The following is an 11,583-nucleotide window of genomic DNA, read 5'->3' on the forward strand; positions in this document are numbered from 1 at the left end:
TGAGGGCCTTAAAAATGAATGGTTTGGATCACCCAAATAATGTAGCCCCCACTGTATTTTAGGCTAGTGTGTAGATAACTTATCTACACATATGTGTAGGAACCGTTCTCTCATATATATATATATATATATATATATATATATATATATATATATATATACACACACACTAGGGTTATTTACTTGTTAATGGACTCTAGCCCATGTAGGCCCACTACACCGGTCCATCATCTTATTGGGCATAAATTATAACATAATTAGGGTTATACTATATACCCAACATCATAATCATCCAACAACGGAGAACAAGGCTACAATTCTCTACGCCCCTCCATTATAGGCGTTGTTCAACATGGACAAATTATCAGGAATCGTAAACACCACATTATCTCCTATGTTATCCCCTCAAACAGTGAACTTGTACTCGTTGTTATCATTGTTGTTGTTGTCGTTGTTATCATTGTTGTTGTTGTTCACGGACATTTGAGCCAGATCCTGCAAGATCGAATCTACCATGTTGTTTTGATCGGTTGCAATCGGAGCCGTGTACGAAACCGGATTAAAATGAAACAGGGAAGGGATTGGTCTTGCTTGTGAAGATTGTAGTGTGTTTTGCCACTGCTGACTATAGTTCCTCTGTATTTCATTTTGGATCATTTGATTCGCAAGCTGCCTTTGCCCCTGTATAATTGGCATGATTTGGGCCATGAAGTCATTGTGGTCCTGCTGTAATGGATTGACAAACATGGGTTGAGCCATATGGCCTTGCAGTAATGGATTGGGAAACGTGGGTTGAGCCATGGATGAGCCCTGTCCCCTTGGTTGTTGTTGGTTATAGAATTGTGGTTGTGGTTGTGGTTGTGGTGTATTGGAGATAACACAACCCAAATGGGCATCGAACCCACATGGCGCACAACGGTAGACCCAGTGAAGGGACCCGATGCCCCGACAAATATCGCAAGAGAAAAGTACATTGCCATATGGAGGGGTGTAAGAGAGGTTCAAGGGGTGAGGGTGAGCTTGGTGTTGTTTAACTCTAGGACATGATGCACAATTTACATGGAGGTCGAATTGGCATGTGGCGCAGTGGAAGGAGAATGATGTGCCTAGTTTACCACATCCATCGCAAGTGAAAGTGGCATGGAAGTATAATGGGGTGGCCAAGAGGGTGAGAGAGTGTTGAGGGTGGGAGGGGTGTTTGATCTGATTTGGGATTTGGGTGCATGATTTGTGAAGGATATAGTTGCAAGAGGTGCATCTGTAGACCAACCCTGTGCAGGGTAATTGGCAACCATCACACTGAGCTTGCTCTTGTTGTTGCATATTGTACAATTGCAAGGGATGGACATGGCTGAAATGTTGAAGGGTTGTCTCTTGGCTACTCAATCTCCCCATCTCTCTCTCTCTCTCTCTCTCTCTCTCTCTCTCTCTCTCTCTCTCTCTCTCTCTCTCTCTCTCTCTCTCTCTGTGATCTTGGTTGTAGATACTTTATATGTAACTTCTTCTCCAATTGGGGATATAAATCAACCTCTAATTTCAATGACTTGAGATAAGAAAGCTCTCTCTCTCTCTCTCATTTTTTTCTTGGGTGTGGATACTTCGTATGTAGCTTCTTATCCAATTGGGGAGCCAAATCAAGCCCAAAAATCATTAACTTTTAATAAGAATCGCCTTGAAGAATAATTGATAGAAGACCGGAGGAAGTTTCTTCCATTTTTCCTTTTTTAACTTTATGGTTGAAGTATTCTGCAATTTTGCCTAGACAGAATTTTTAAAACTTTCAAGCTGAAGTTTATTCTTTGGGGAGAAAAGAATGGAATGGGGCATAAATTTTGAGAAATTACTGATTTCTGGTACTTTTTAAAACTAGCATCAAACACAGGTGATTCTTCAAAAAACGGGTGGTAAAAAGACCCCAACGTCAATCATTATCTTTAAAGTTATTTCTCACTTATCTTTTGGGCGAAAACGGCACGTGGCAAAATATAACTAATTGGCCAAAATTTTGCTAATATACGTAGGATATTGAGAGATAGAAACAATTTTGCTAAAACCATGGGATATAGTGGAGATTTTTTATCCAATAAATAGAAACATTTTTGGTATTGTACGTGGGATATTGAGTAATAGAACAATTTTGCTAAAAACGTGGGATATGGTGAGATTTTTTCTACAATCCAAATATATCACCTTATAGAGAGAGTTTTACGTTTTTTGATGAGGGGTGCCACGTGGCGCACCTACATCCTCTAGGATTCTGTTTTACACATCTCTTTTGGTTGAGAACGGCAACATTAATCTCTTTTGGCTAATAACGCTCCCGGATTCTAGAGTACGCCACCGGATTCAAGGAACACCCACCGTTCATAGATATCAAGTATGCCGCCGGATTCTAGAGTATACCGCTGGAATATTGAATACGCTACCGGATTTTCTGGGTTCAAACATGTGTTTCAAACTTATCGAGTACGCCACCGGATTCTAGAGTACGCCGGCGGAAATATGGTGTACGCCGGGGGAATTATGGGGTACGCCAACAGAAATAATGGGTATGACGGCGAAATCTCATATGGAGAGATGGTGGTATTGTTAGAAGACGCCATCATTCCATATTGATGTTCACGTGTCGTAGATCCGACCGCCTATGCATATTGGCAACGGCCGAGATTTAAACGAACCCAAGGGACTCTGGGTTTGGAGGAAAATTTCAAATCCAAACCAAACCAGCTGTGCACAGAAGTACCAGTGTTCCAAAAAAAAAAAATTTAACACGTGTAAAGCATCCATCCGTCTCTGGTTATTTCCAACGGCCCAGATAGAAACGAACCCAAGGTTATGTCGATTCAAATACACATTCAAACGAGCCTTGTGAAACGCGCCAATTTAATGGGCAATAATGAAAAAGGAAGCTGATTGACATTTCTGTTGATGTCATAAGGGTATTGGGGTCTTTTTACCACCCATTTTTGAAGAATCACCCATGTTTGATGCTAGTTTTAAAAGGTACGCAAAATCCGTAATTTCTTGAAACTTTTACCGACATTCCTACTTTTCTCTTCTTTGGGAAGCTTTAGCCGACTTAAATACACCGTTTCTACTTGACAAACAGGAATTTTGGATTTTGGTGAGATTTTCCTTTTAAAATGCAATAAGTCTTTGGGGTCAAGTGACTCAAATCTACACGTGGTTGGTGCTTTCAAAGTCATAACAAGGAAATTTCGGTCCGAAATTTTGAAAATTTGGTCTGGAATTTCGAACCAAATTACCAAATTTCGGAATGAAATTTCGGATTTCGCTGAAATTTCGGTTTGGTCCGAAAAGGTTACCGAAACCGAAATTTTAAACCATGGCGGTAAGTCATACTTATCACCTTCAAATCAAGGACTTGGAGGTGATGGGAAGTGGGCCCTATTTGTTTGGATTTTTTAGGTGGTGCATCAAGCAAAATGCGTGTGGGGCTTTTCTTTTTCTTACCCATTTTGTGGTGCAAGGTGTGAAAGCTTTTACTTTGTGTTGGTCGTTAAATCATTAACAATGCAGTCAAATGAGAGGTCATAAACGTGAGTTTGGGTGAAGGTCCTGCTAAAAAGCCTAACTTGGGGTGCAGCCTGTATGTATGTTGAATATATTTTAGAGATGGGAAGGGATACCTTCAGCCCCTTTTCTTCGTTGGACCACCCCCTCTAGTGAATTGATGACTACTCTCTCTCTCTCTCTCTCAAAGTTAAGCTTTTGGACATTTTTTTGTCTGCCTAATTTTCAGCATGAGAGTTTACCCTGATTACACCTCGCATGTGGGACCCAAATGTTGATCCTTTCAATCCCAACGGTGATCGGGGAGTTAATTAAACTCAATTTTAAAAAATGGTGAATAGGTTAGCGTTCATCGTGGTGCCTCAGGATTCCAATGTACTATGTCCAAGATCAAGATGAGGACGAACTTGCCGGGGAACCGCTGTCGTCCAATTCTGAGTGAGCTGGAGGAAACAAATAGCACTTCCCCATTTGTCATATTTTATGGAATCATATTTAATAGAAAACAATTAACAGCAAGATGGTTCCTACTGATATAGACTCGATAACTTTATACAGAGAAGCTCGAGGCTAAACTTCAAAAAAGGCTTAGTAGGATTGAAAACAACTTCAAACCATCAACAATATATTCATAGATAAATCAAGGCAAAACACCAAAAGAAAAAAACAATACTCCCATTTGATTCTATATTTTGATCAATCATCTATTAGAGTCTGCAGAGGTGGGTTAGAGAGAAAGGGAGAGAGATGAGTAAGGTAGAAATTGATCAGATCATTAACCATTTTAGTCATGATCACCCACTAGAACTCTCTAATCTCCAACAACAAAGCCTAACCACACCTTCATGTTCAGGGTGCAAGCTCAAAGTCTCTGGATGGATTTACACTTGCAAAACATGCAATTACACCCTCCACATCACTTGTTCTCAGATGCCGAGAAGAATTAGTCACCCTGTTGATCCTAAACACTCTCTCACCCTCTTTCCTTCTCCGGTCTACCCTGAAGGCACCTTCAAGTGCAACGCATGCGGGCAACTAGGCACCGGCTTCTGCTTCCACTGCACGGAGTGTGATCTCGATATCCACATTATCTGTGCATCGCGGCAGCTATCGGTTAAACATGGAGCTCACCACCACACCCTCAACCTCACCTTCTCCCCTCCTTATAATGAGAAAGCTTTCAAATGTGACATATGCAACGAAACCAGTTCGAACAATTGGCTCTACAGGTGTGACTTGTGTCAGTTTGACGCGCACATGAATTGCACCATTGCTAAGCCCAAATCGAAAGAGAGCGGTCAGATTCAACAACAACAATAACAATGTCGTCGTCGTCGTCATCATCATCGTCGTCATCATCATCATCATCATTGGCAACAACAACAATAGGCGCAAATACAATTAGCAACTGGTTTGAAAAATGGGTCTCGCTTTATTAATCAAGGAATCCCATATCTTCATCCTCATTATCATCATTCATCAACAGCAGCAAGTTCAGAATCCATGCATGCCATCCGAGATATGAGGGATCGGATGATAAAGGACTGAATGATGGAAATGAAGGCGCCTTATCTCTTTAAGGAGCATGTGCAGTGTATATAAGATTAGTGAAGTTTGACTATGTTAAATCGTGTGTGTTTACAGGAGGGTGCAGACATTTATATTGTGATGATCACATTATGTATTGATTTTGATATTTATATTATCTACTACACCATTATTGTTTTGTACACATTAATGGATGTGATAAAAGAATCAGAATGAAGGTAAAAACATAAATTGGACCAATTATCTCTATAGTTATATTCATATTGATAAGATGTTAATTCTCTGACCGTGGGACGATATAGACTATAGACACCCTAATTTGCGGCTTCAACTGATAATAGTTCATTGTGACAACTCTAATGATGAGCAACTTCTAAATGTATGGGCAACGATGTTTTGCAGTCTTCAAATCCTCGGTACTTGGGCAAAATCCTTAAACCTGTAGCCTACCCAGTTAGAACCCACTCTTAAACACCACCACCCACAGAAAAAAATAGAAAAAGAAAAAAAACACCAAAAATCTCATTTTTTGGAGCCTATAAAAGGCCCAAGACTCAAAAGCATCAGAGAAGACAATCTTTTAAGGACCCTCGATCAAAGTCCTAGGTAAAAGAGCCTAGAAACCCTCAAAGGTTTCTCCTACTCTATAAAGGACTAAGCGAGAAGAAACTGAGGAGTCGGAGCAGCGCCTGCTGGATCCATCACTTTGGGTCGAAAAAAGATCAGGAAACCTCTTTCCTTGTGTCCCAATTCTTAGTTAGCATTAGATCCATGTAGTATCATGCTAGGATTAATGATGTATCTTAGGAGGAAGCCACGCGGTTTATGATTTGATTCTAGACCCTAAAACCCAAAGTCTCCTCTGAATGCTATATCCACAGAATTATAGATTTTCTGTCTTCCTTTTGCTTATTAGCATGGTAGGTTAGATTAGTTTCTATTTACTAATTGATGAAATCTAGGAAAACACAACATATCTATGGTCTAAGTTCCTCTAGTTCCCATTTAAAGAATCAAGAAAGCTCGTAGATCTCTGTTTGAATAATCCAAAAAATGATGCTTCTATCTGCTCCCTCACTTGCCTTCTTTAATCAAACAACGGCAAAAAACGACAAAAATCAAGGAACTATCAGCCGGAGACATGTGATCACAACTGATGCTTGTCATTACAAGTTTCATATAACTACGAAGTTTGTAATCACAAGTTGCTGGCAAACAATCCCTCATATCTCCCTATTACTTTAAATAGATGATGGATTTATCGTTAAAAACATCTAATATTCCAATGGAAATAAGGATAAGTAACAGACTGGTATTCATCGGGGTGGAGACAGTGCCTAACACCTTCTGTTCCCTGTAGCCAGGATACGAATCTAAGAATGAAAATGTTAATCGGGTATACATCCAGTCGCTTGTGGGTCCTAGGCCTTCTTCTAGGTGGGACTCTAATAAATCCCCATAAAATTAGCACTCGCTTTGGTTTTTGTGGAGGAATAAGTTGGTTCTTCCATGGGCAAAGATCAATGGAAGGATTACCATCAAGAGAACAAAACCAGAATTAAAATCACACACATAGTTGAAAAATACGCACGCTGTAACTACGGCGGGAGACTGGAGGTGATTATTGAGTTGATTAAATAATCCAATGATTACATGATCCATTGTTAGTAGATTCAAACAGAAAATTTGTAAAACCATTACATAGTAGTGGACACATAATGTATGTTGATCATATGGTACTATAGATTACCTATATAGGCTAAGTAGCTAGGAAAATGTTCGAAACTTATCGTTTTGTGTCCTTTGCATAAGCTTTGGCCTAGATTGGCAAGTGATGCAAATGAAAACTTGCCTTTGCATGGTTTTGAGAGGCTTGTCATGTTTCTAAGTTAGCTAACATGAGAGCTAGAATAGAAACATTTATTCTTGGAAGGAGGAGGCTTGATGAGAGACTCATCTTCATATATAAGTAATCCTCAAGATCCCCTTCCCGCACCTAATCTTTAGAAGACCCATAGGGAGTTTTCCATGTCGAAGGAAGGTTTTCCCATCAACCTAAGCTTGGTACAAGGGAAAATGAAGGCGTAGGGCACTTCTTGTAAGATTTTGGCGCTTAATAACACAGGGAGACGACCTCGGACAACTAAGCAAGCACTTGAATTCCATGGTGCAGGTAAGCGGATTTTCTCCACTAATAATATTTTTTTGTTTTGTTTTGATGGATAAAGATCCTATGGATCTAAGCCTTGAGTGAAAAGAATTAACAAATAAGTACTATTTTTATTGCAAAAAAATAAAGAAAAGTGGAGAGCTTAAATAGGCATCCCTGCAACAACGATCTATATCATGATTTTGTTACAAGATCATTTCGATCGTTTATCTCCAGTTGCAATATCCCATAACGAAGACCTGTTGTTTAAATGTTTGATATCCAACCACATTATATTAAAATGTCGAAGTGTGACATGACGTGTTCTAAAACTTTGCGCCTTTTCTCCGATTCAAGTTGAGCTGAAATATTTGAGCCTTATTGTTGTTAATGATAAAATCGCTTGTGTGAATGCTTGGGTTGCTGTCGTCCCCCATGTCCTACAATTCAAGAAGATGAGTCGTTGGCTTTTGATGGTGACGAAGTGATCAACAAATCACTTGAAGCGATGATTGATGTACCCTATGAAATCAGAAATGAAGAACCAAAAGAAATTGGATCTGATAAAAATATCAGGTGATCAACGGACATTGAAGAGATAGATGAATTGAAAATATTATAATGACTTCTTCATCAATTTATATCAATCTATTTTTATGAGATCACACATCAATTTATATCAATCTATTTTTATTAGATCATACATTGAGCCTACAATGGATATTTATGAAATCAAGCTTGTTCAAGATCAAGGCATATTATCTCTCCATTTTGAAGATTATGAAGCAAGGTTTGATCCTCGAGAGTTCCATTGATGAATATTCTTCGATACTATAAAACTCGTGGACAAAATTTTTTAGAACTAGGTAAGAATAATGCAAACAAAAACTACCAAGAACGTGCGGGTTGTCATTGAAAACAAAGTTAGAACAAGTGCCTTCTTCTTCTAATATTATTTTTGTCATTTTATTTGTAGTCTACTTTTTAGGCATCAAATCTTGATTTTGGTATCATCAAAACTTGATATTGGCATCATTATAAGTAATTTATAGGCATGGTACATGTCTATTACTGGATTTCTATTTTAGGATTACTTTAGTGCTTCGATTTAATTTAATTTAAATGAACAGATGATATTATTTACTCAAGTTAGAAAATCTGGCCTTCAGGCTTTTGGAGTTCTTTGGGAACTTTGGGTTGCTAGGATTAGCTTCTGTAGGAGTATTTTTAAGTTTCACTAGCTCTGAGAAACTTGATTTCGACTAGATCGAAGTAAACAGCATCCCTTTCAATGGTGATTAAAGTAGTTTATACCCTAAGATGATAATCGAAGGGCCCATTTTTTTTCTTTACTTTATCTTTTTGCCTCCACTGCTATACAAGAGGAACATCCCTAGTTTTGGAGTGCATCAGTTATGCCCACCAGTTCATTTGAACATGCCCGTGGACGAAGTTGCAGCCATAAAATGAATTAGTGCAGCGTAGTACACATCCCAAGCAATGGATTGTGTTGCCTTGTTGCACCTGGTTTATATTCCAAGAGATGGGGGTGACTGAAATGTTTACAACCCTATCTTGCTGAAATGTTTACATCTCTCTCTCTCTCTCTAAAAGAATAAACTTTTGGACTGTTTTTCCTGACTAATCTTCACCGTGGGCTGCCTTGTTGCACCTGTTTTATGGACCAAGAGATGGGAGCGGCTGAAATGTTTGCGCCCCCCCCCCCCCCCCCCCCCCCCCCCAACACACACACAGACGCACATCTCTCTCTCTCTCTCTCTCTCTCTCTCTCTCTCTCTCTCTCTCACAAAGTTAAGCTTTTGGACTTTGTTTTGTCTGCCTAATCTTCCACATGGGGGTTTCACACTATAACCAGATCAATTACCCTGATAATACACTTTCCATGTGGGTCCCAAATATTGATGCCTTGAATCATAACATTGATCGATAAACCAAATGAACCCATTTAAAAACGGGGAATATGTTAATCAATGCAAACAGAAAACAATAAACAAGGTGGTTCCAATCTACTGATATAAAATTCATAACTTTATCTAGAGAAGCTCGAGGCTAAACATCAAAAAAGGCTTAGTAGGATTGAAAACAACTTCAAACGTCCATCAACTTGAATTATATATTCATAGATAAAATCAAGGCCAGACAAACAAAAGAAATAAAAACACACTCTTATTTGATTCTATATTTTGATCCACCACCTCTTAGAAGTCTGCTTGAGAGAAAGGGAGAGAGATGAGTAAGGTAGAAATTGATCAGATCATTCACCATTTTAGCCATGAACACCCACTAGAGCTCACCAATCTCCAACAACAAACCCCAATCATAACTTCATGTTCAGGGTGCAAGGTCAAAGTCTCTGGATGGGTTTACAATTGCAAAACATGCAATTACACCCTCCACATCACTTGTTCCCAGATGCCGCGAAGAATTAGTCACCCTGTTGATCCTAAACACTCCCTTACCCTCTTTCCTTATCCGATCTACCCTGAAGGCGCCTTCAAGTGCAATGCATGCGGGAAACTAGGCACCGGGTTCTGCTTCCACTGCACTGAGTGCGATCTCGATATACACATCATATGTGCTTCACGGCAGCTATCGGTTAAACATGGAGCTCACCGTCACCCACTCAACCTCACCTTCTCCCCTCCTTACAATGGGAAAGTTTTCAAATGTGACATATGTTACAAAACCGGTTCGAACCATTGGCTCTATCGGTGCGACTTGTGTGACTTTGATGCACATATGAATTGCGCCATGGCTAAGTCCAAAGCGAAAGAGAGTGTTCAAACTCATTGTCATCATCATCATCAACAACAACAACAACCACAGTCACAAATTCAAGAACTACTAGTTGGGTCGGCAAACGGTTCTCGATCTATTAATAGAGGAATCCCTTATGTTCATCCTCATTATCACCAGCATCAAGAACAGCAAGTTCAGATTCCATACATGCCACCCCAATTTCCAATTCTTGGGATTGGATCTTCAAATGAGTATCAAGCGATTCATCAAATGAATATGCTGGGTTCGTGCATTCATCAGTTTGGTCAGCCTCTAGGAAGGAGTGGGTCAGCTAACAGTATGATGGGCCATGTGGTGCAAGAATTTATGGGTGGTTTGAGTCAACAAGCAGGGCAGGCCATAGTGCAAGGTATCATGGGAGGAGGTTCTTTGCCTGGCATAGATATTGGGTCTGGTCTAGGTATTGGGTCTGCTATTCTGAGTAGTGTAATTGGGTTGAACTAGGTTTCAGGTATTTTATGATTGGAGAGTTTGCCGTTTGGGTGCCCTTTTTTCCTCTATTGCTAGGTATATGAAGTGAACTTTGCTCTGGATTTGGTGTTCCTATCAAGGTGTTCCATGTAAATTTGCAAGAGATGTGTTGAACTTGTTTAGCAAGATGGTCTCCCTGTAATGTGTCATTACTCATCACCATCATGTTCCTTTTGTTGTTGATATTGTAATTTGATTGATGTTAAAAGGAAATGCAATCAATCTTTCTATAGATTTTATGAAGATAATATAAAGATCACCTTGAGAAATTTTTTTCTTGAAGACCCATTAAAATAAGAATCAAGCTATATTTACAACCCCCCTTTCTCTTAGATACGCCTCTCTCTTTCAAACGTCTTTCACTGGTCACCCATTTTGGGATTATGAGTTATTACGACCAACAACTATTAGAAAAACATAGTTGTTGGTCTTTCACTGGTCACCCATTTTTTGTAGACACCCTATCTATGTGAGGGCCTTTAAAATAGATGGCTTGGATCACCCAAACAATGTGGGCCCCCACTGTATTTTAAGCTAGTGTGTAGAGAACTCTCTACACATATGTGTAGGAACCGTTTTCTCTTTTAGGATATCTATTGAAATTTAAGACAAGGGATGTATATATCAATTTACCATATTAACTATGTAGAAAAAGTGGCATTACAAAGTGTTGTAGAATTTTCCTCTAAATAAAACAATATGGCGTACCTGATTTCTGATTTTTGTGAAAAAAATAGAAAAGTAAACGATTAGATGAAACCTTTCGATGCGGCGAGATGAGGCACGGACTAGGTCGCTCTCTTTAAGGTGAATTTGCGTGTATAAGGAAAAACCTCCGGTGCAACAGATCCGAACGCAATCACCTCCAGAATACAACAGCCCGACGCACCGTCAATATCTATCTAAACTGCACGATCAGATAGATCTAAACCACACGGCGAACACTCTAATTTCCCAATAAAGAATCTCAAAATAAAGAAGAAGAAGAAGAAGAAGAAGAAAACGGAACAGTGTAAATATAACGTTCTGTTAAGAAAGAGTGTTTTGTTATCGTAAAAGAG

General features: G+C 39.3%; 2 protein-coding genes across 2 annotated transcripts; one reads left to right on the forward strand and one right to left on the reverse strand.

The window, feature by feature from the left end:
* Positions 1-178: 178 nt before the first annotated feature.
* LOC143886746 (uncharacterized) lies at positions 179-1,491 on the reverse strand. The gene has a single exon (XM_077390853.1). It carries the CDS (start codon positions 1,393-1,395, stop codon positions 406-408), a length of 990 nt encoding a protein of 329 aa, XP_077246968.1. The 5' UTR covers positions 1,396-1,491; the 3' UTR covers positions 179-405.
* Positions 1,492-4,183: 2,692 nt separating this feature from the next.
* Positions 4,184-10,776, forward strand: LOC143886065 (uncharacterized). Its single transcript, XM_077390047.1, has 2 exons — positions 4,184-4,852; positions 9,474-10,776. The coding sequence occupies exons 1-2, from the start codon at positions 4,282-4,284 to the stop codon at positions 10,493-10,495; spliced, it is 1,593 nt and encodes a 530-aa protein (XP_077246162.1). The 5' UTR covers positions 4,184-4,281; the 3' UTR covers positions 10,496-10,776.
* The last annotated feature ends 807 nt before the right edge of the window (positions 10,777-11,583 follow it).

This window comes from Tasmannia lanceolata, unplaced genomic scaffold, assembly GCF_043159265.1.
Source record: "Tasmannia lanceolata isolate RefF3 unplaced genomic scaffold, GAP_Taslan_0.1 ptg000011l, whole genome shotgun sequence".
NCBI classification, from domain to species: Eukaryota; Viridiplantae; Streptophyta; class Magnoliopsida; order Canellales; family Winteraceae; genus Tasmannia; species Tasmannia lanceolata.

Excerpts from the sequence above, each read along its gene's own strand:
- LOC143886746 (XM_077390853.1), bottom strand. The coding sequence starts at position 1,395 with ATGGGGAGATTGAGTAGCCAAGAGACAACCCTTCAACATTTCAGCCAT.
- LOC143886065 (XM_077390047.1), top strand. The coding sequence starts at position 4,282 with ATGAGTAAGGTAGAAATTGATCAGATCATTAACCATTTTAGTCATGAT. Across the intron at positions 4,853-9,473 it reads TCAGATTCAACAACAACAAT|GGAGAGAGATGAGTAAGGTA; the intron begins AACAATGTCGTC and ends CTTGAGAGAAAG.